Source organism: Chiroxiphia lanceolata, chromosome 1, assembly GCF_009829145.1.
Source record: "Chiroxiphia lanceolata isolate bChiLan1 chromosome 1, bChiLan1.pri, whole genome shotgun sequence".
Classification (NCBI taxonomy): Eukaryota; Metazoa; Chordata; class Aves; order Passeriformes; family Pipridae; genus Chiroxiphia; species Chiroxiphia lanceolata.
The window spans coordinates 940,495-963,009 of record NC_045637.1 but is presented as its reverse complement, the minus strand read 5'-3'; the positions used below and the strand labels follow the sequence as shown (position 1 = coordinate 963,009).

Here is a 22,515-nt window from a genome sequence, read left to right as displayed (position 1 = left end):
GAGCTCCTGCCAACAGCTCGCCGTCTGCGCCGGGGCTTTCCGCTCTTCCCGATTTTCCGTTCGTCCCGTCTCGCCCCAGAGATGGTTTTTTTTCCCCCCTAAATCTGTGTCCTGATCCCGGTCCGGGCTCGGCACGGGGTGCCGGGGCTCACCTGGGTCAGCCCGGCACACTTGGCACCGTCCTGGGTCAGGGTGGCCCGGGTGGGCACAGCACTGCCCGGGGGCTCCTGGGGGTCCCTGCACCCCCTCGAGGAGCAGGATGAGCCCCTGGAGCTGAGGGAGGAGGTTGGTCCCGCAGCGTTCCCGGTGTCCCCACCGTGTCCTTTTCCACGGTGCTCCCGGTCCCAAGCCGGTACCTGCATCCCAAAACCAGCACGTTGTCCCAGGGGAATGACAGTGGGATGGATCCCTGGGTGTCCCTGGGCGCTCCCAGAGGACCCTCCGTGCTGGGGTGGGACTGGTGGGCATGTCCCTCCTCTGACCCTGTTCCCGTGGGATTCCTGGTCCCTCCCCTGACCCTGTTCCCATGGGATTCCTGGTCCCTCCCCTGACCCTGTTCCCATGGGATTCCTGGTCCCTCCCCTGACCCTGTTCCCATGGGATTCCTGGTCCCTCCCCTGACCCTGTTCCCATGGGATTCCTGGACACCTCGTGCCGGGGCCAGGGGCTCCTGCTCAGGATGAATCCCAGCCAGGGAGCCCCCAGAGCCCCCTCCCCTTCCCAGCATGACGGAATCCATCCTGCTGCTGCTCCTGCTGCTGCTCCTGCGGCTGCTAATGGGGCAGAGAGGGAGGAATTAACCCTTGAGGGGCCGCCCAAGCTCCAGGGCTCGCCTGGATTTGCTTCAGTTCCCTGCCCAGGTATCAGGGATGGAATTTGGGTCTTGTGTGCTGAGCCCAGTCCTGTCCCTGTGTCCTGTCCCCCGTCCCTGTGTCCTGCTGGCCATACCGGGGTTACCATGGGCACCTTCCACTCGCCCAGGTTGCTCCGAGCCCCATCCAGCCTGACCTGGGACACTCCCAGGAATGGGGCAGCCACAGCTTCTCTGGGAATTCCATCCCAGCCCCTCCCCACCCTCCCAGCCAGGAATGCCTTCCCAATATCCCACCTAACCCTGGGAAGCCATTCCCTGTGTGCTGTCCCTCCATCCCTTGTCCCCAGTCCCTCTCCAGCTCTCCTGGAGCCCCTTTAGGCCCTGGAAGGGGCTCTCAGGTCTCCCTGGATCCTTCCCTTCTCCAGGTGAACATTCCCAGCTCTCCCAGCCTGGCTCCAGAGCAGAGGGGCTCCAGCCCTGGGAGCACCTTCCTCACCCTTCATTTGGCCCTGGTGACGACCATCAGCCTCCTCCTCTTCCTCTGGGCCCTGGAATCCCCACAGCATCCCAGGCCACCGAGGTGTGGGGCCGAGATCCCACAGCCACTCCGGCTCCAGGGAACCTGTGGATCCCTCCACGCTCTGGGGAGTTCTCTCAGCTCGGGGCTTCCTTATCCCAACCCCAAACCTGGGAACAGTGGGAATGTGTGCCCTCCTCTCTGTGCCTTTGCCTGGTGTGGGTGAGCAGCACTTTAACCTGGATGGAGACGGGAATTGCCTTTTCTGGGAAGTCTCCGCTCCCGGGAGCTCCGCGCGGGGGGAGGTTGTCTCTCCCAGCCGGAATTCTGCACCTTCCCCGTGTGCTCCCACAGTTAATCCATGTCTCAGCAGCTTCCGAAATCCAGCCCACTGTCATCCCCTCGCCGGGCCGGGCGCTCTCCGTGTGTGCTTTGGAAGCCCCGGCTCCCGGAGCATCTGCTTTCGTTTAGCTCCGCTAATGATCCCGCTTTTCTCCAGCACCTTCCATCCCGCTGCCGTTCCCGGGCGCTCTCCCCGCTCTCCTTCCTGGGCAGAGCCACATCCGTCTGGATCCTCCGGAGCTCTTCGGGCTCACCCCGGGATGGGGAGCAGGTCCCTGGGCCGGTGACCCTCAGCCCTGGGTCGGGCCAGAGCTCCGGACCCGGCAGTGGCTCGGGAATTCTGAAATAGGGATTTGGGGCTGGAGCAGCCTCCCAGCCCCTGACTCTGCAGCTTCCCCTGCTTCCCGGAGAGCTTCCAGGATGTCCCCACTTTGGGCATCACTTCCCAGCCCTGGCAGGGCAGCAGAGCCTGGGGTAGGAGCCTTCTCCCAGGGGGGCCAATCCTGGAATTCCTCGCTGTGATCCGTCCCCTGCTTTAGGACCTGGACTGGCCTGTGGAGTGGGGAGGACTCACCCCCGTTCCCTGCTCCAAGGTTCTCCTGATCCCTTTGGATCCTGCCTCTCCCCATCTTCAGATCCCCCCTCCCTGCTGACAGCCCTGCAGAGCGTGGGGCGCTTGGGATGACATTCCTGACTCCGGGCTCCGCGGAGTTCCCGGGGGTTTGTGCCGGACCCTCTGGGATCCCGCTCCTCTGGGAAGCACTGCCGGGGGCGCAGAGGACCCTCCCCCCAGGGGCTGCTGGATCAGGGCTGCGGTCACCTCGGGGGGGGCTCCGGAGCTGTCCCCGTGCCGGGATCCCAGGGATCCCCAGCGCCCCGGGAACGCCGGGATGGGGGCGGGAGAGCCGCGCTTGCCCCGTCCCCTTTTCCCCTCCACGTGGACCGGATATTTTCAAGGGAAGAATCTTTCCTACGGGGCTCTCCGGCTGCCAGGAATGTGCGTCTAGGAATGCCCAGGGCCCATCCAAGAACAACTTCCAGACGCGCGGCTGAGTGACGGCAGCGCCGGGCGAGCTGTGACCGCGGGGGCGGCGAGGGGGATGCGGGGAGGGGGATGCGGGAGCCGCTGGAGCCGGAGCCGTTGGAGCGGGAACTGCCCGGGGAACGCAGCACGGCAGCGATTGATCCCGGCACGGCAGGGATTGATCCCGACACGGCAGCGATTGATCCCGGCACGGCAGGGATTGATCCCGACACGGCAGGGATTGATCCCGGCACGGCAGGGATTGATCCCGACACGGCAGGGATTGATCCCGACACGGCAGGGATTGATCCCGACACGGCAGCGATTGATCCCGACATGGCAGGGATTGATCCCGACACGGCAGCGATTGATCCCGGCACGGCAGCGATTGATCCCGGCACGGCAGGGATTGATCCCGGCTCTGCACCGGCGGGGGGGGGGGGAACTCGCTGATGTGGGGATGTGGGTCCTGCTGAGGGGATGTGGATCCCACTGATGTGGGGATGTGGATCCCACTGATGTGGGGATGTGGATCCATGGCTGAGGAGAAGCGGATCCCACTGTTGTGGGGATGTGGATCCCACTGATGTGGGGATGTGCATCCTGATGAGGGGATGTGGATCCCACTGATGAGGGGATGTGGATCCCACTGTTGTGAGGATGTGGATCCTGCTGTTGAGGGGATGTGGATCCCACTAATGTGGGGATGTGGATCCAACTGCTGAGGGGATGTGGATCCCACTGTTGTGGGGATGTGGATCCCACTGTTGTGCGGATGTGGATCTCACTGACGAGGGGATGTGGATCCCTCTGAGGGAATGTGGGTCCCACTGATGTGAGGGTGTGGATCCTGCTGTGGAGGGGATGTGGATCCTGCTGCTGTAGGGATGTGGGTCCCACTGATGTGGGGATGTGGATCCTGCTGCTGTAGGGATGTGGATCCTGCTGCTGTAGGGATGTGGATCCTGCTGCTGTAGGGATGTGGATCCCACTGATGTGGGGATGTGGATCCTGCTGTTGAGGGGATGTGGATCCCACTGTTGAGGGGATGTGGATCCCACTGTTGTGAGGATGTGGATCCCACTGTTGAGGGGATGTGGATCCCACTGATGAGGGGATGTGGATCCCACTGATGAGGGGATGTGGATCCCATTGATGAGGGGATGTGGATCCCACTGATGTGGGGATGTGGATCCCACTGATGTGGGGATGTGGATCCTGCTGCTGTAGGGATGTGGATCCCACTGATGTGGAGATGTGGATCCCACTGATGAGAGGATGTGGATCCCACTGATGAGGGGATGTGGATCCCACTGATGAGGGGATGTGGATCCCACTGATGTGGGGATGTGGATCCCACTGATGTGGGGATGTGGATCCCACTGTTGAGGGGATGTGGATCCCACTGATGTGGGGATGTGGATCCCACTGATGTGGGGATGTGGATCCCACTGATGAGAGGATGTGGATCCCACTGATGAGGGGATGTGGATCCCACTGATGTGGGGATGTGGATCCCACTGATGAGGGGATGTGGATCCTGCTGTTGAGGAGATGTGGATCCCACTGTTGTGAGGATGTGGATCCCACTGATGAGGGGATGTGGATCCCACTGATGTGGGGATGTGGATCCCACTGTTGAGGGGATGTGGATCCCACTGATGTGGGGATGTGGATCCTGCTGTTGAGGAGATTTGGATCCCCCTGATGTGGGGATGTGGATCCTGCTGTTGAGGGGATGTGGATCCCACTGATGAGGGGATGTGGATCCCACTGATGTGGGGATGTGGATCCTGCTGCTGTAGGGATGTGGATCCCACTGATGTGAGGATGTGGATCCCACTGATGTGAGGATGTGGATCCTGCTGTTGAGGGGATGTGGATCCCACTGATGAGGGGATGTGGATCCCACTGATGTGGGGATGTGGATCCTGCTGTTGAGTGGATGTGGATCCCACTGATGAGGGGATGTGGATCCCACTGTTGAGGGGATGTGGATCCCACTGTTGAGGGGATGTGGATCCCACTGTTGAGGGGATGTGGATCCCACTGTTGAGGGGATGTGGATCCCACTGTTGAGGGGATGTGGATCCCACTGTTGATGGGATCTGCTCCACTGATGGAGCAGGATGTGAATCCCACTGCTGTGGGGACATGGATCCAACTGCTGAGGTGGGACATGGATCCCATTACTGGGGTGAGACGTCCCTTTCTCCTCATCCCGAGGGGCAGCCCCTGCCACCAGCCCCTGTCCCCCTGCTCCTGAACCATTCCCGTTCATCCAGCTCTTTGCTCTGCCCCCACCAGGAGGGTTTGGAGCCACAGGGCACAGGCAGAGCAATTCCAGGGATGGGGCAGCCACAGCTGCTCTGGGCAACCCATACCAGGATCTCACCACCCTCCCAGGGAAAAATCCCTTCCCAATATCCCATCTAACCCTGGGAAGCCATTCTCTGTGTCCTGTCCTTCCATCCCTTGTCCCCTGTCCCTCTCCAGCTCTCCTGGAGCCCCTTCAGGCCCTGGAAGGGGCTCCAAGGTCTCCCTGACACCTCTCCCCTCTGCTCCCCTCCAGGACATCCGTAACACGGTGGGAAACATCCCCATGGAGTGGTACCAGGACTTCCCACACATCGGCTACAACCTGGATGGCAAGAAGATCTACAAACCCATCCGGAACAAGGACGAGCTGGACATGTTCCTGGAGAAGATGGAGAACCCTGACTACTGGTGAGAACCTTGGGGAGGTGTCCAAGGCCAGGCTGGACGGGGCTTGGAGCGCCCTGGGACAGCGGGAGGTGTCCCTGCCCACGGCAGGGGGTTGGCACTGAATGATCCCCAAGTCCCTCCCGCCCCAAACCGTTCCACGAAGGCCGGTGGGACACCCTCTCCCAGGTGGGATGTGCGTCCACACCAGGGCTTGAAACCCTCCCCTGGTTCCCTGGAGTGTTGTCTGGAGACCCCCAGGTTCTCCTGGTGTGACTCCACGGAGACCCCTGAGGTTCTCCTGGTGTGACTCCACAGAGACCTCCAGGTTCTCCTGGTGTGACTCCACAGAGACTCCCAGGTTCTCCTGGTGTGACTCCACAGAGACCCCCAGGTTCTCCTGGTGTGACTCCACAGAGACCCCCAGGTTCTCCTGGTGTGACTCCACAGAGACCTCCAGGTTCTCCTGGTGTGACTCCACGGAGACCTCCAGGTTCTCCTGGTGTGACTCCACAGAGACCCCCAGGTTCTCCTGGTGTGACTCCACGGACTCTGGGAGAGCGAGGGGGGTCCCACCCAGCACGGACCTTCCATCTCATCCCTGCCTCACCTTCCCTGTGCTGTTCCTGCCAGGAGGATGGAGCAGGACAGTCCTGGGTACAGGACAGTCCCTGGTTCAGGACAGTCCCTGCCTCACCCTCCTGACCCTCCCCATGCCATTCCCATTCCTGTTCCCGTTCTCATTCCCATTCCCGTTCCCACAGGAGGATAGTGCAGGACAGTCCCTGGTGCAGGACAGTCCCTGCCTCACCCTCCCCATGCCATTCCCACAGTGCAGGACTGTCCTTGACTTACCCTCCTGACCCTCCCCGTGCCGTGTCTGTTCCCGTTCTCATTCCCATTCCTATTCCCGTTCCCGCAGGAGGATGGTGCAGGACAGTCCTTGGTGCAGAACTGTCCCTGCCTCACCCTTCTGACTTTCCCCATGCCATTCCCGTTCCTGTTCTCGTTCCCATTCTCGTTCCCGTTCCCATTCCCATTCCCATTCCCGTTCCCATTCCTGTTCCCGTTCCCATTCCTGTTCCCATTCCTGTTCCCATTCCCATTCCCGCAGGAGGACGGTGCAGGACAGTCCCTGGTGCAGGACAGCCCCTGCCTCACCCTCCTGACCCTCCCCGTGCCATTCCCATTCCTGTTTCCATTCCCATTCCCGCAGGAGGACGGTGCAGGACAATTCTTGGTTCAGGACAGTCCCTGCCTCACCCTCTTGACCCTCCCCAGACCATTCCCATTCCTGTTCCCGTTCCCATTCCCGCAGGAGGACGGTGCAGGACAGTCCCTGGTGCAGGACAGCCCCTGCCTCACCCTCCTCACCCTTACCCTGCCATTCCCATTCCCGTTCCCATTCCCATTCCCGTTCCCATTCCCATTCCCGTTCCCACAGGAGGACAGTGCAGGACAGTCCTTGGTTCAGGACAGTCCCTGCCTCACCCTCCTGACCCTCCCCGTGCCATTCCCATTCCCGTTCCCGTTCCCATTCCCATTCCCGTTCCTGCAGGTGGATGGTGCAGGACAGTCCATGGTGCAGGACAGACAGTCCCTGGTGGAGGACAGTCCCTGCCTCACCCTCCTGACCCTCCCTGTGCCATTCCCACCAGGAGGATGGTGCAGGACAGTCCCTGGTGCAGGACAGACAGCCCCTGGTGCAGGACAGTCCCTACCTCACCCCCCTCACCCTCCCATTCCCGTTCCCATTCCCGTTCCCATTCCCGTTCCCGCAGGAGGACGGTGCAGGACAGTCCCTGGTGTAGGACAGACAGTCCCTGGTGGAGGACAGTCCCTGCCTCACCCTCCTGACCCTCCCTGTGCCATTCCCACCAGGAGGACGGTGCAGGACAGTCCCTGGTGCAGGACAGACAGTCCCTGGTGCAGGACAGTCCCTGCCTCACCCCCCTCACCCTCCCATTCCCGTTCCCATTCCCGTTCCCGTTCCCGCAGGAGGACGGTGCAGGACAGGATGACGGGGGCGGACGTGAAGCTGACGGACGAGCAGGTGGAGCTGGTGCAGCGCCTGCAGAAGGGGCAGTTTGGGGACGTCAACTTCGACCCCTACGAGGTGAGGCCGTGGCTGCTCCCCCTGCCCCCGGGGGTGGGGAAGGGGGTCATCCTGGCTGCCCCTTCCCTCCCTCCCTCCCTCCCTCCCTCACCGCTCCGTGTGTCCCCCCAGCCGGCCGTGGACTTCTTCACCCACGAGGTCATGATCCACCCGGTGACCAACCGCCCCGCGGACAAGAGGAGCTTCATCCCCTCCCTCATCGAGAAGGAGAAGGTGAGGGAGGGTCCTGCTCCCCCATCCCGTGCCCAGCGGTGCCGTTTCCATCCCCACATCCCTCCCTCCTCCTCATTCCCAATCCCACAGAGGGTCCTGCTCCCCTAATCCTGTGCCCAGCGGTGCTGCTTCCATCCCCGCATCCCACCCTCCTCCTCATTCCCAATCCCACAGAGGGTCCTGCTCCCCCAATCCTGTGCCCAGTGGCACCGTTTCCATCCCCACATCCCTCCCTCCTCCTCGTTCCTGATCCCACAGAGGGTCCTGCTCCCCCAATCCTGTGCCTAGTGGCGCCGTTTCCATCCCTGCATCCCACCCTCCTCATTCCCAATCCCACGGAGGGTCCTGCTCCCCCATCCTGTGCCCAGTGGCACCATTTCCATCCCCACATCCCTCCCTCCTCCTCCTCATTCCCAATCCCACAGAGAGTCCTGCTCCCCCAATCCTGAGCCCAGCGGCGCCGTTTCCATCCCCACATCCCTCCCTCCTCCTCCTCATTCCCGATCCCACGTTGCTCCTGGACCCGCTGACCCCCCCCCCGTGCCCCCCCAGGTGTCCAAGCTGGTCCACGCCATCAAGATGGGCTGGATCAAACCCCGCAAGCCCCGGGACGACACCCCCACCTACTACGACCTGTGGGCCCACGAGGACCCCAACTCCATCCTGGGCCGCCACAAGATGCACGTCCCGGCCCCCAAGCTGAGGCTACCGGGGCACGAGGAGTCCTACAACCCCCCCCCCGAGTACCTGCTCAGCGAGGAGGAGGTGAGGGGGGGGCCCTGCAGCCCCCGGGAGCCGCTGGGAAAGGGGCTGGGAATTCGGGAAGCTCCGTGGGCGTTGGGACACGGCGCGGGTGGGAGGTGGGACCTCGCAGGGGAAGTCGAAGCCAAGGTGTTTTCCCATCCCTAGAGGTGTCCAAGGCCACGTTGGAGCAGCCTGGGATAGTGGGAGGTGTCCCTGCCCACGGCAGGGGGTGGGAACGGGTGATCCTTAATATCCATCCCAACCCATTCCATGATTCCATGACTCAGCCCCTTGAGTTAAAAAGAAACTTGGGGCCGCATCCCAGGGGTCGGGGTGGCCCTGATGGGATGAGGAGGGTGGGAGAACCTGGTGGGATGAGGGGGGTGGAAAGATCCTGGTGGGATGAGGAGGGTGGGAAAGCCCTGGTGGAATGAGGAGGGTGGAAAGACCCTGTTGGGATGAGGAGGATGGAAAGATCCTGTTGGGATGAGGAGGGTGGAAAGATCCTGTTGGGATGAGGAGGGTGGGAAACCCAGATGGATGATGGGGGTGGAAAGATCCTGGTGGGATGAGGAGGGCGGGAGAACCTGTTGGGATGAGGAGAGTGGGAAAGCCCTGGTGGGATGAGGGGGGTGGAAAGATCCTGTTGGGATGAGGGGGATGGAAAGTTCCTGTTGGGATGAGGAGGGTGGGAAACCCGGGTGGATGAGGGGGGTGGAAAGATCCTGGTGGGATGAGGAGGATGGAAAGATCCTGGTGGAATGAGGAGGGTGGGAGAACCTGGTGGAATGAGGAGGGTGGAAAGATCCTGGTGGGATGAGGAGGGCGGGAGAACCTGTTGGGATGAGGAGAGTGGGAAAGCCCTGGTGGGATGAGGGGGGGTGGTAAAATCCTGGTAGGATGAGGAGAGTGGGAAAACTTGATGGGCTGAGGAGGGCGGAGAAGCGCCCGTGGGCCGAGCGGTGCCAGACAGTGAGAACCTCCAGGACGGCTCTTCCTGGGCTCGGGGTGGGGGTGTGGGGCGTGACGGGGGGGTCCTGCCACGCCCTGCCCGTGTCCCCCACCCCGCAGAGGTTGGCCTGGGAGCAGCAGGAGCCGTCAGAGCGGCGGCTGAACTTCGTGCCGCGGCAGCACCGGTGCCTGCGGGCCGTGCCCGCCTACCCCCGCTTCATCCACGAGCGCTTCGAGCGCTGCCTCGACCTCTACCTGTGCCCTCGGCAGAGGAAGATGCGGGTGAGGGACCCCCCAGCCCCGGCACTCCCCACCCCGGGGCACCTGGGAATGTCTCAGCCCGGTGCTGTCCCGAGATCCCGCTCTGTCCCGGAGCTTCCCGCCGGGATGCGGGGCCGGAGACGCGGCGGGAAAGATCCTGGTGGGATGAGGAGGGTGGAAAGATCCTGGTGGGATGAGGGGGGTGGAAAGATCCTGGTGGGATGAGGGGGGTGGAAAGATCCTGGTGGGATGAGGAGGGTGGGAAATTGGGTGGGTGACGGGGGTGGAAAGATCCTGGTGGGATGAGGGGGGTGGGAAAGCCCTGGTGGGATGAGGAGGATGGAAAGATCCTGGTGGGATGAGGAGGATGGAAAGATCCTGTTGGGATGAGGAGGGTGGAAAGATCCTGGTGGGATGAGGGGGATGGGAAAGCCCTGGTGGGATGAGGGGGGTGGAAAGATCCTGGTGGGATGAGGGGTGTGGGAAAGCCCTGTTGGGATGAGGAGGGTGGAAAGATCCTGTTGGGATGAGGAGGCTGGGAAAACCCTGGTGGGATGAGGGGGGTGGGAAAGCCCTGGTGGGATGAGGAGGGTGGAAAGATCCTGTTGGGATGAGGAGGGTGGGAAACCCGGGTGGGATGAGGGGGGTGGAAAGATCCTGGTGGGATGAGGAGGGTGGGAAACCCGGGTGGGTGACGGGGGTGGAAAGATCCAGGTGGGATGAGGATCCCCTCCCTCATCCCCTACCTCATCCCCTCCCTCCCGCAGGTCAACGTGGATCCCGAGGATCTGATCCCCAAACTGCCGAAGCCACGGGATCTGCAGCCCTTCCCGACCACCCAGGCCCTGGTGAGGGGATGGGAGAGGGGTTTGGGGGGTGCCCGTGGTGGGAACTGTGCCCAAACCAGTCCTGGAGCGTGTGCAGGGAAGGGAACGGAGCTGGGAAGGGGGTGGGCTCAGCCTGGGGAAAAGGGGACTCAGGGAATATTCCAGGGGCACATGAGGGTGCATCCAGGTGGGATCGGGCTCTGCTCCCAGGGAACAGGGACAGGGACGAGGGGAAACGGCCTCAAGCTGTGCCAGGGGAGGTTTATTTGGGATATTGGGAAAAATTCCTCCTGGGAAGGGCTGCTCAGCCCTGGATCCCCATCCCTGGGGGGATGGAGCATCCCTGGGGAGGTGGCACTTGGGGACACGGGCAGGGCTGGGTGAACCTGGTGGGCTCAGGGGGGGGATTTTTCCCTCCCAAACCATTCCATAATTCTGTGTCTCTCTCCCTGGGGGGGACCTGCATCCCTGAGGGATGGATCCTCAGGGATGGATCCTCAGGGATGGATCCTCAGGGATGGGATCCCCTCCTGTGCTGGCACTGCTGGGGCACCTCCAAGCCTGGGGCAGGTTTGGGGTCCCCAGTGCAGGACATGGAGGGACTGGAGCGTGTCCAGGGATGGGAATGGAGCTGGGAAGGGTCTGGAGAACTCCTGAGGGAGCTGGGGTGGGCTCAGCCTTCGTGGGGAATTCCAGGGGGACAGGAGGTGTCACCAGGGGGGAGGGATCCAGGATATTTTCCCAGAGAACAAGGGACAGGACAAGAGGAAACGGCCCCAAACTGTGCCAGGGGAGGTTTATTTGGGATATTGGGAAAACCCCTCCTGGGAAGGGCTGCCCAGCCCTGGATCCCCATCCCAGGGGGGGTGATGGAGCATCCCTGGGGAGGTGGCACTTGGGGACACGGGCAGGGCTGGCCCTGGCCACAATTCCTCCTGGATCCCCTCTCCCTTCCCGAGGATCCTGGGGCAGTGCTGGGCAGGCCCTGCAGAGGGGGGGGGGTCTCTCCCTTTCCGGGCTCTGTGGGACCCTCACCCCCTCTCTCCCTCCCTCCCTCCCTCCCCCCAGATCTACCGTGGGCACTCGAGCCTCGTGCGCTGCCTCGGCATCTCCCCCAGCGGGCAGTGGTTGGTGTCAGGTAAGGGCTACGTCCCTGAATCCCTGGATTCCTGCATCCCTGCATCCCTGAATCCCTGGATTCCTGCATCCCTGCATCCCTGCATCAGGCATCCCTGCATCCCTGCGTTCCTGTGTCCCTGCATCCCTGTGTCCCTGCATCCCTGAATCCCTGGATTCCTGCATCCCTGGATCCCTGCATCAGGCATCCCTGCATCCCTGCATCCCTGTATCCCTGCATCCCTGTGTCTCTGCATCCCTGCATCCCTGTGTTCCTGCATCCCTTCATCCCTTCATCCCTGCATCCCTGCATCCCTGCATCCCTGTGTCCCTGCATCCCTGTGTCTCTGCATCCCTGCACCCCTGTGTTCCTGCGTCCCTGTATCCCTGCATCCCTGCATCCCTTCATCCCTGAATCCCTGCATCCTTGTGTCCCTGCATCCCTGTGTCCCTGCATCCCTGTGTCCCTGCATCCCAGCATCCCTTCATCCCTGCGTCCCTGTGTCCCTGCATCCCTGTGTCCCTGCATCCCTGTGTCCCTGCATCCCTGCACCCCTGCATTCCTGGATCCCTGCATCTCTGTGTCCCTGCATCCCTTCATCCCTGAATCCCTGCATCCTTGTCTCCCTGCGTTCCTGTGTCCCTGCATCCCTGCATCCCTGTGTCTCTGCATCCCTGCATCCCTGTGTTCCTGCGTCCCTGTATCCCTGCATCCCTGCATCCCTTCATCCCTGAATCCCTGCATCCTTGTGTCCCTGCGTCCCTGTGTCTCTGTATCCCTGCATCCCTTCATCCCTGAATCCCTGCATCCTTGTGTCCCTGCATCCCTGTGTCCCTGCATCCCTGGATCCCTGCATCCCTGCATCCCTGTGTCCCTGCATCCCTGGATCCCTGCATCCCTGTGTCCCTGCATCCCTACATCCCTGCGTCCCTGCATCCCTGCATCCCAGCATCGGGCATCCCACGGGGCGCCAGTAGCCTGGACCTGGTCCTGGCACAGGTGGAAGCCGGGGGGATGTTCCGTGGATCCTGCCACCCCCTCCTCCAGCGGGACCCCGGGAGCACATCCCTGGCCTTTGGGGGTTGGCACGTGGCATCCCGGGGTTTTTCCAGCAGCCAGGAGCTGGTGTGTTCCTGGTGTGTTCCTGGGGAAAGAGAGGCGGGAGCCGGGAGCGGGAGGAGGCCGGGATTGGGAACAACCCTGGGAGGCGGCCGTCCTGTCCCATCCCATCCCATCCCATCCCATCCCACCCCATCCCATCCCATCCCATCCCATCCCATCCCATCCCATCCCATCCCATCCCATCCCGTCCCGTCCCGTCCCGTCCCGTCCCATCCCATCCCATCCCACCCCATCCCACCCCATCCCATCCCATCCCATCCCATCCCATCCCATCCCATCCCATCCCACCCCATCCCATCCCATCCCATCTCATCCCGCTCCACACGGAATTCCTGGCCCTGGGCAGGGAAAGAGGCTGAGCTCAGGCAGTAAAAATAACTCCTGCCACTGCCCCGGGAGCAGCATTCCCAGGAGCAGCATTCCCAGGAGCAGCATTCCCGGGAATGGGGCTGGGAGGGGGCTTGGGGGTTGTTCCTGGGGCCAAGGCCCCCCAGGCACGTCCCAGCTCCCAACGGGGCTGGAAAAGTTGCCAGGGGATTTATGGAATCTTGGGAATCACGGGCGCCAGGGAATGGTGGGTGCCGGGGAGTTGTGGAACCTGGGGAATCATGGGCACCAGGGAACTGTGGGTGCCGGGGAATTGTGGGTGCCAGGGAATTGTGGGTGCCAGGGAATTGTGGACACGGGGGAATCACGGGCACCAGGGAATCGTGGAACCTGGGGAATCGTGGGCATCAGGGAATTGTGGGTGCCAGGGAATTGTGGAACCCGGGGAATCACAGGCACCAGGGAATTGTGAGTGCCAGGGAATTGTGGGTGCCAGGGAATTGTGGAACCTGGGGAATCATGGGCATCAGGGAATTGTGGGTACCAGGGAATCGTGGGTGTCAGGGAATTGTGGGCGCCAGGGAATTGTGGACACTGGGGAATTATGGACATCGGGGAATCATGGGTGCCAGGGAATTGTGGACACTGGGGAATCACAGGTGTCAGGGAATCACGGGGTGCCAGGGAATTGCAGGTGCCAGGGAATTGCAGGTGCCAGGGAATCGTGGGCGCTGGGGAATCACAGGCTCCGGGGAATTGCTGGTGCCAGGGAATTGTGGACATCAGGGAATCTCGGGGTGCCAGGGAATGGGGGACATCAGGGAATTGTGGACACCAGGGAATCGTGGGTTCCAGGGAATTGTGGACACTGGGGAATTGTGGATGCCAGGGAATCGCAGATTCCAGGGAATCATGGATACCAGGGAATTGTGGGCACTGGGGCACTGTGGAATTTGGAGAATTGTGGGCGCTGGGGAATCCCAGGGTGCCAGGGAACTGTGGGCTCCAGGGAGTCATGGGGTGCCACAGAATCCCGGGGTGCCACAGAATCCCAGGGTGCCAGGGAATCCTGGACACCAGGGAATCACAGATGTCAGAGAATCATGGACACTGGGGAATTGTGGGTGCCAGGGAATTGTGGAACCTGGGGAATCGTGGGCATCAGGGAATTGTGGGTGCCAGGGAATTGTGGAAACTGGGGAATCACAGGCACCAGGGAATTGTGGGTGCCAGGGAATTGTGGGTGCCAGGGAATTGTGTCCACCAAGGAGTCATGGGGTGCCAGGGGATTGTGGACACTGGGAAATTGTGGATGCCAGGGAATCTCAGGTGCCATCCCCATCCCATCCCAATCCCATCCCAATCCCGTCCCGATCCCACCCTGATCCCATCCTGATCCCACCCTGATCCCATCCCGATCCCATCCCGATCCCCTCCAAATCCCATCCCAATCCCATCCCAATCCCATCCCAATCCCATCCCGATCCGATCCCATCCTGATCCCCTCCCAATCCTGTCCTGATCCCATCCCGATCCCATCCTGATCCCATCCTGATCCCCTCCCGATCCCACCCTGATCCCATCCTGATCCCATCCCGTTCCCATCCTGATCCCATCCCGATCCCATCCCTATCCCACCCCGTTCCCATCCCGACCCCATCCCGATCCCATCCCGATCCCACCCCAATCCCATCCCGATCCCATCCTGATCCCATCCTGATCCCGATCCCATCCCAATCCTGTCCCAATCCCATCCCAATCCCGTCCTGATCCTGTCCCGATCCCACCCTGATCCCATCCCAATGCCATCCCGATCCCATCCCAATCACATTCTGTTCCTGTCCTGATCCCATCCTGATCCCACCCCAATCCCCTCCCAATCCCGTCCCGATCCCATCCCGATCCCATCCCGATCCTATCCTGATCCCACCCCGATCCCATCCCGATCCCATCCTGATCCCGTCCCAATCCCATCCCCATCCCATCTCGATCCCATCTCGATCCCGTCCCAATCCCATCCCGATCCCATCCGGATCCTGTCCCGATCCCGTCCCGATCCCATCTCAATCCTGTCCCGATCTCGTCCCGATCCCATCCCAATCCCATCCCGATCCCATCCTGATCCCACTCCGATCCCATCCCAATCCCCTCCCGATCCCATCCCAATCCCACCCCCATCCCACCCCCATCCCACCCCAAACCCCTCCCGATCCCGTCCCAATCCCACCCCAAACCCCTCCCGATCCTGTCCGGATCCCACCCCGATCCCACCCCAATCCCCTCCCGTTCCCCTCCCGTTCCCATCCTGATCCCATCCGGATCCCATCCTAATCCCATATGGATCCCATCCTAATCCCATCCCGATCCTGTCCTGATCCCACCCTGATCCCATCCCAATCCCACCCCAATCCCATCCTGATCCCATCCTGATCCCACCCTGATCCCATCCCGTTCCCATCCCGATCCCACCCTGATCCCATCCCCATCCCATCCCGATCTCAACCCGATCCCATCCCAATCCTGTACCGATCCCATCCCGCTCCCATCCCTATCCCATCCCGACCCCATCCCGATCCCACCCCAATCCCATCCCGATCCCATCCCGATCCCACCCCAATCCCATCCCGATCCCATCCTGATCCCATCCTGATCCCGATCCCATCCCAATCCTGTCCCAATCCCATCCCAATCCCGTCCTGATCCTGTCCTGATCCCACCCTGATCCCAATGCCATCCCGATCCCATCCCAATCCCATTCTGTTCCTGTCCCAATCCCATCCTGATCCCACCCCGATCCCATCCCGATCCTGTCCTGATCCCACCCTGATCCCATCCCAATCCCACCCCGATCCCATCCTGATCCCATCCTGATCCCATCCTGATCCCATCCTGATCCCACCCTGATCCCATCCCGTTCCCATCCCGATCCCACCCCGATCCCATCCCCATCCCATCCCAATCCTATACCGATCCCATCCCGCTCCCACCCCGCTCCCACCCCAATCCCATCCCAATCCCACCCCACTCCCACCCCGTTCCCATCCCGTTCCCACCCCGTTCCCGCCCCGCTCCCGCCCCGTTCCCACCCCGCTCCCGCCCCTGTCCCTCAGGCTCTGACGACGGCTCCCTGCGGTTCTGGGAGGTGAGCACCGCCCGCTGCCTGAGGACGCTGCCCGTGGGCTCCGCGGTGAAGAGCGTGGCCTGGAACCCCAACCCCACCCTCTGCCTGGTGGCCGTGGCCGTGTGAGTGTCCCGGAGCGGCCCCTTCCCGTCCTCCCTTCCCGCTGGGAGCTCCCGGATCCCTCTCCCGGAGCCCACCCGGCCCCAAAGCTGGTGATCCCCCCATCCTGGCCACGCTGGGGGGGAGCAAAGCCACCTCTTCCCGCTCCGTTGGTGGCCCTTGTTCCTCTTGGGAGGGACCACTCATCCCCCACCATTGTCCCTGGGAATGATAAACTCCCCCCTTTCCCCAGTATCCATCCCTGGAATGATAAACTCCCCCCCTTTCCCAATATCCTCCCCAGGAATGATAAACCTTCCTCTTTCCCAAATATCCTCCCCTGGAATGATAAACTCCCCCCCCCCCCGCCCTTTCCCAATATCCATCCCTGGAATAATAAACTCTCCCCCTCTTTCCCAATATCCTTCCCAGGAATGATAAACTCCTTTCCCTTTTCCCAATATCCTCCCAGGAATGATAAACTCTCCCCCTCTTTCCCCAATATCCTCCCTGGGAATGATAAACTCCCTCCCCTTTCCCCAGTATCTGCCCCTGGGAATGATAAACTCCCTCCCCTTTCCCAATATCCTCCCAGGAATAATAAACTCCCTCCCCTTTCCCAATATCCTCCCAGGAATGATAAACTCCCCCTCTTTCCCCAGTATCCTCCCCAGGAATGATAAACTCCCCCTCTTTCCCCAATATCCATCCCTGGGAATGATAAACTCCCCCCCCCTTTCCCCAGTATCCTCCCTGGGAATGACAAACTCTCCCCCCCCTTTCCCAAATATCCTCCCTGGGAATGATAAACTCCCCCCTCTTCCCCAATATCCTTCCCTGGAATGATAAACTCCCTCCCCTTTCCCCAGTATCCTCCCTGGGAATTCCAGGCTGGGATGAGCCCCCGTATCCTCCAGGTTCCCTCTCTCTGCAGGGTCCTGGGATCTGGCAGAGCCCCACAGGTCCCTCCCCACGGCCCTGTCCCCGTTGTGTCCCATCCTCCAGTGGCACAGGGCTCTCTTCCCTGACCCATCCCTCCCTCTCCCCAGGGAGCAGTCCCTGCTCCTGGTGAATCCCTGGCTCAGGAGGGGTTTCCCTGACCCCTAATCCCTCTCCCCAGGGAGCAGTCGGTGCTCCTGGTGAATCCTTTCCTTGGGGACACCCAGGGGGGTTTCCCTGACTCCTCCTCCCTGTCCCCAGGGATCAGTCGGTGCTCCTGGTGAATCCTTTCCTTGGGGACACCCAGGGGGGTTTCCCTGACCCCTCCTCCCTCTCCCCAGGGATCAGTCAGTGCTCCTGGTGAATCCCTGCCTCGGGAGGGGTTTCCCTGGTGAATCTCTGCCTTGGGAGAAGTTTCCCTGACCCTAATCCCTCTCCCCAGGGAGCAGTCAGTGCTCCTGGTGAATCCCTTCCTTGGGAGAGGTTTCCCTGACCCCTCCTCCCTCTCCCCAGGGATCAGTCGGTGTTCCTGGTGAATCCTGCCTCGGGGACACCCAGGGGGGTTTCCCTGGTGAATCCCTTCCTTGGGAGGGGTTTCCTTAACCCTAATCCCTCTCTCCAGGGTGCTCCTGGTGAATCCCTGTCTCGGGGACACCCAGGGGGGTTTCCCTGGTGAATCCCTGCCTCTGGAGTGGTTTCCCTGACCCTCCTCCCTCTCCCCAGGGATCAGTCGGTGCTCCTGGTGAATCCTTTCCTTATGGACACCCAGGGGGGTTTCCCTGGTGAATCCCTGCCTCTGGAGTGGTTTCCCTGACCCTCATCCCTCTCCCCAGGGAGCAGTCGGTGCTCCTGGTGAATCCTTTCCTTGGGGACACCCAGGAGGGTTTCCCTGACCCTCATCCCTCTCTCCAGGGAGCAGTCGGTGCTCCTGGTGAATCCTTTCCTTATGGACACCCAGGGGGGTTTCCCTGGTGAATCCCTGCCTCTGGAGTGGTTTCCCTGACCCTCATCCCTCTCCCCAGGGAGCAGTCGGTGCTCCTGGTGAATCCTTTCCTTGGGGACACCCAGGAGGGTTTCCCTGACCCCTCATCCCTCTCTCCAGGGAGCAGTCGGTGCTCCTGGTGAATCCTTTCCTTATGGACACCCAGGAGGGTTTCCCTGACCCTCATCCCTCTCTCCAGGGAGCAGTCGGTGCTCCTGGTGAATCCTTTCCTTATGGACACCCAGGGGGGTTTCTCTGGTGAATCCCTGCCTTGGGAGGGGTTTCCCTGACCCTCATCCCTCTCCCCAGGGATCAGTCGGTGCTCCTGGTGAATCCTTTCCTTGGGGACACCCAGGAGGGTTTCCCTGACCCCTCATCCCTCTCTCCAGGGAGCAGTCGGTGCTCCTGGTGAATCCTTTCCTTATGGACACCCAGGGGGGTTTCTCTGGTGAATCCCTGCCTTGGGAGGGGTTTCCCTGACCCCTCCTCCCTCTCTCCAGGGAGCAGTCGGTGCTCCTGGTGAATCCTTTCCTTATGGACACCCAGGGGGGTTTCCCTGGTGAATCCCTGCCTCTGGAGTGGTTTCCCTGACCCTCATCCCTCTCCCCAGGGATCAGTCGGTGCTCCTGGTGAATCCCTGCCTCGGGGACACCCAGGGGGGTTTCCCTGACCCCTCATCCCTCTCTCCAGGGAGCAGTCGGTGCTCCTGGTGAATCCTTTCCTTATGGACACCCAGGGGGGTTTCCCTGGTGAATCCCTTCCTTGGGAGGGATTTCCCTGACCCCTCCTCCCTCTCCCCAGGGATCAGTCGGTGCTCCTGGTGAACCCCTGCCTCGGGGACAAGCTGCTCTACGGGGCCACGGACCAGCTGCTGGACTCCTTCGTGCCCCCGGAGGAGGAGCGGGTCCAGCCCGTCCAGTGGGTCCCGGCCAGCGCCGAGGAACACGGGAAGGGGATCCGGCTGATCGTCCAGCACGGCAAGGTGGGCGCTGGGAATCAGGGAATTGGGGAATGGGGGCGTCACCGGGCGGGGGAGAGACCTGTGGGGTCACCCAGTGCAGCCCCCGACCCAGCTCTGCCAGGGGGGCCTTGGGCCACACATCCCTGCATCCCGAGGGGCAGGATCCTGGGAAGGTCCTTGTCCCTCATTTCCCTGCATTCCAAGGATCCTGGGAAGGTCCTTGTCCCTCATTTCCCTGCATTCCAAGGATCCTGGGAAGGTCCTTGTCCCTCTCCTGCATCCCGAGGATCCTGGGAAGGTCCTTGTCCCTCATTTCCCTGCATCCCAAGGATCCTGGGAAGGTCCTTGTCCCTCTCCCTGCATCCCAAGGATCCTGGGAAGGTCCTTGTCCCTCATTTCCCTGCATCCCAAGGATCTTGGGAAGGTCCTTGTCCCTCATTTCCCTGCATCCCAAGGATCCTGGGAAGGTCCTTGTCCCTCTCCCTGCATCCTGAAGATCCTGGGAAGGTCCTTGTCCCTCATTTCCCTACATCCCAAGGATCCTGGGAAGGTCCTTGTCCCTCATTTCCCTGCATCCCAAGGATCCTGGGAAGGTCCTTGTCCCTCATTTCCCTGCATCCCAAGGATCCTGGGAAGGTCCTTGTCCCTCATTTCCCTGCATCCCAAGGATCCTGGGAAGGTCCTTGTCCCTCATTTCCCTGCATCCCAAGGATCTTGGGAAGGTCCTTGTCCCTCATTTCCCTACATCCCAAGGATCCTGGGAAGGTCCTTGTCCCTCTCCCTGCATCCCAAGGATCCTGGGAAGGTCCTTGTCCCTCATTTCCCTGCATCCCAAGGATCTTGGGAAGGTCCTTGTCCCTCATTTCCCTGCATCCCAAGGATCTTGGGAAGGTCCTTGTCCCTCATTTCCCTGCATCCCAAGGATCCTGGGAAGGTCCTTGTCCCTCATTTCCCTACATCCCAAGGATCCTGGGAAGGTCCTTGTCCCTCATTTCCCTGCATCCTGAAGATCCTGGGAAGGTCCTTGTCCCTCTCCCTGCATCCTGAAGATCCTGGGAAGGTCCTTGTCCCTCATTTCCCTGCATCCTGAGGATCCTGGGAAGGTCCTTGTCCCTCATTTCCCTACATCCCAAGGATCCTGGGAAGGTCCTTATCCCTCATTTCCCTGCATCCCAAGGATCCTGGGAAGGTCCTTGTCCCTCTCCCTGCATCCCGAAGATCCTGGGAAGGTCCTTGTCCCTCATTTCCCTGCATCCCAAGGATCTTGGGAAGGTCCTTGTCCCTCATTTCCCTGCATCCCAAGGATCCTGGGAAGGTCCTTGTCCCTCATTTCCCTACATCCCAAGGATCCTGGGAAGGTCCTTGTCCCTCATTTCCCTGCATCCCAAGGATCTTGGGAAGGTCCTTGTCCCTCATTTCCCTACATCCCAAGGATCCTGGGAAGGTCCTTGTCCCTCATTTCCCTGCATCCCAAGGATCTTGGGAAGGTCCTTGTCCCTCATTTCCCTACATCCCAAGGATCCTGGGAAGGTCCTTGTCCCTCATTTCCCTGCATCCCGAAGATCCTGGGAAGGTCCTTATCCCTCATTTCCCTGCATCCCAAGGATCCTGGGAAGGTCCTTGTCCCTCATTTCCCTGCATCCCAAGGATCCTGGGAAGGTCCTTGTCCCTCATTTCCCTACATCCCAAGGATCCTGGGAAGGTCCTTGTCCCTCATTTCCCTACATCCCAAGGATCCTGGGAAGGTCCTTGTCCCTCTACCTGCATCCCAAGGATCCTGGGAAGGTCCTTGTCCCTCATTTCCCTGCATCCCAAGGATCTTGGGAAGGTCCTTGTCCCTCATTTCCCTGCATCCCAAGGATCCTGGGAAGGTCCTTGTCCCTCTCCCTGCATCCCAAGGATCCTGGGAAGGTCCTTGTCCCTCATTTCCCTGCATTCCAAGGATCCTGGGAAGGTCCTTGTCCCTCTCCCTGCATCCCGAAGATCCTGGGAAGGTCCTTGTCCCTCATTTCCCTGCATCCCAAGGATCCTGGGAAGGTCCTTGTCCCTCATTTCCCTACATCCCGAAGATCCTGGGAAGGTCCTTGTCCCTCATTTCCCTACATCCCGAAGATCCTGGGAAGGTCCTTGTCCCTCTCCCTGCATCCCAAAGATCCTGGGAAGGTCCTTGTCCCTCATTTCCCTGCATCCCAAGGATCCTGGGAAGGTCCTTGTCCCTCATTTCCCTGCATCCCGAGGATCCTCAGCAGTGCGGGGGGTTGATCCCTCCCCCTAATCCCGCCGGCCACAGAATTCCCGATCCTTGGAAGCGCCAGGGCTGCTCCTGGAGCAGCACAGATGGGTCTGACCCGTGGCTGTTCCCGTTCCTGTAAATCCGTTGCCTGGAAAACAGGGAATGAGAGAACACTGAAAAAAAAAATAAAATTTACATTGGAAACCACCAAAAACTAACGAACAACCAACCAAATAACAACAGAAGTGTGAATATAAATAGAGATATTTTACATTTATATAAATATAAATATAGATATAAATATTTTATATCTGTTTCTTTCATTACCTCTTTTATATTTCTATAAAATATAAATATAGATATAAATATTTGATCTCTATTTTATATAAATATATAAATAGATAACAGGTAAATAGATATATAATATATAGATAAATATAGATAATATAGTTAAATATAAAAATATAGATATTATCTATATATAATATAGATAATATAGATAAATATATAGGTAAATATATTATCTATAGATAATATAGACCATATAGATAATGTAGATAAATACATAGATAAATATATATTGTATAATTACATCTATATAATATATAGATAAATATACATTATTATTATATAATAGATAAATATAAAATAGATAACAAAAATATACATATAGATACAAATATTTGATATCTCTTTTATATGAATATATAAATAGATAACAGATAAATAGACAGATAATATAGATAAATAACAAAATATAAGTAATATCTATAGAAAAATAGATCATATAGATAATAATGATAAATATATAGATAAATGTGTTATATAATTATATCTATATAATATAGATAAATATATATTATTATAATATAGTAGATAAATATAAAATAGATAACAAAAATATAAATATAGATATAAATATTTGATCTCTATTTTATATAATTATATAAATAGATAACAGGTAAATACATAGATAATATATAGACAAATATAGATAATATAGATAAATATAGATAATATAGGTAATATATTATCTATAGGTAATATTATATTATATATATTATATTATATATTATATTATATATATTATATATTATATTAT

General features: G+C 59.2%; 1 protein-coding gene across 3 annotated transcripts in view; it reads left to right on the top strand.

The window, feature by feature from the left end:
* BOP1 (BOP1 ribosomal biogenesis factor) overlaps window positions 1-22,515 on the top strand; it is a 93,548-nt gene that overhangs the window by 56,248 nt on the left and 14,785 nt on the right. For all 3 annotated transcript variants that reach the window (XM_032693202.1, XM_032693210.1, XM_032693206.1), the window contains exons 4-12: window positions 5,270-5,424; window positions 7,399-7,516; window positions 7,628-7,729; window positions 8,282-8,494; window positions 9,545-9,706; window positions 10,453-10,533; window positions 11,581-11,650; window positions 16,189-16,321; window positions 19,021-19,201. In XM_032693202.1, coding sequence (XP_032549093.1) covers window positions 5,270-5,424; window positions 7,399-7,516; window positions 7,628-7,729; window positions 8,282-8,494; window positions 9,545-9,706; window positions 10,453-10,533; window positions 11,581-11,650; window positions 16,189-16,321; window positions 19,021-19,201 — 1,215 coding nt within the window. The remainder of the gene's footprint in view (window positions 1-5,269; window positions 5,425-7,398; window positions 7,517-7,627; window positions 7,730-8,281; window positions 8,495-9,544; window positions 9,707-10,452; window positions 10,534-11,580; window positions 11,651-16,188; window positions 16,322-19,020; window positions 19,202-22,515) is intronic.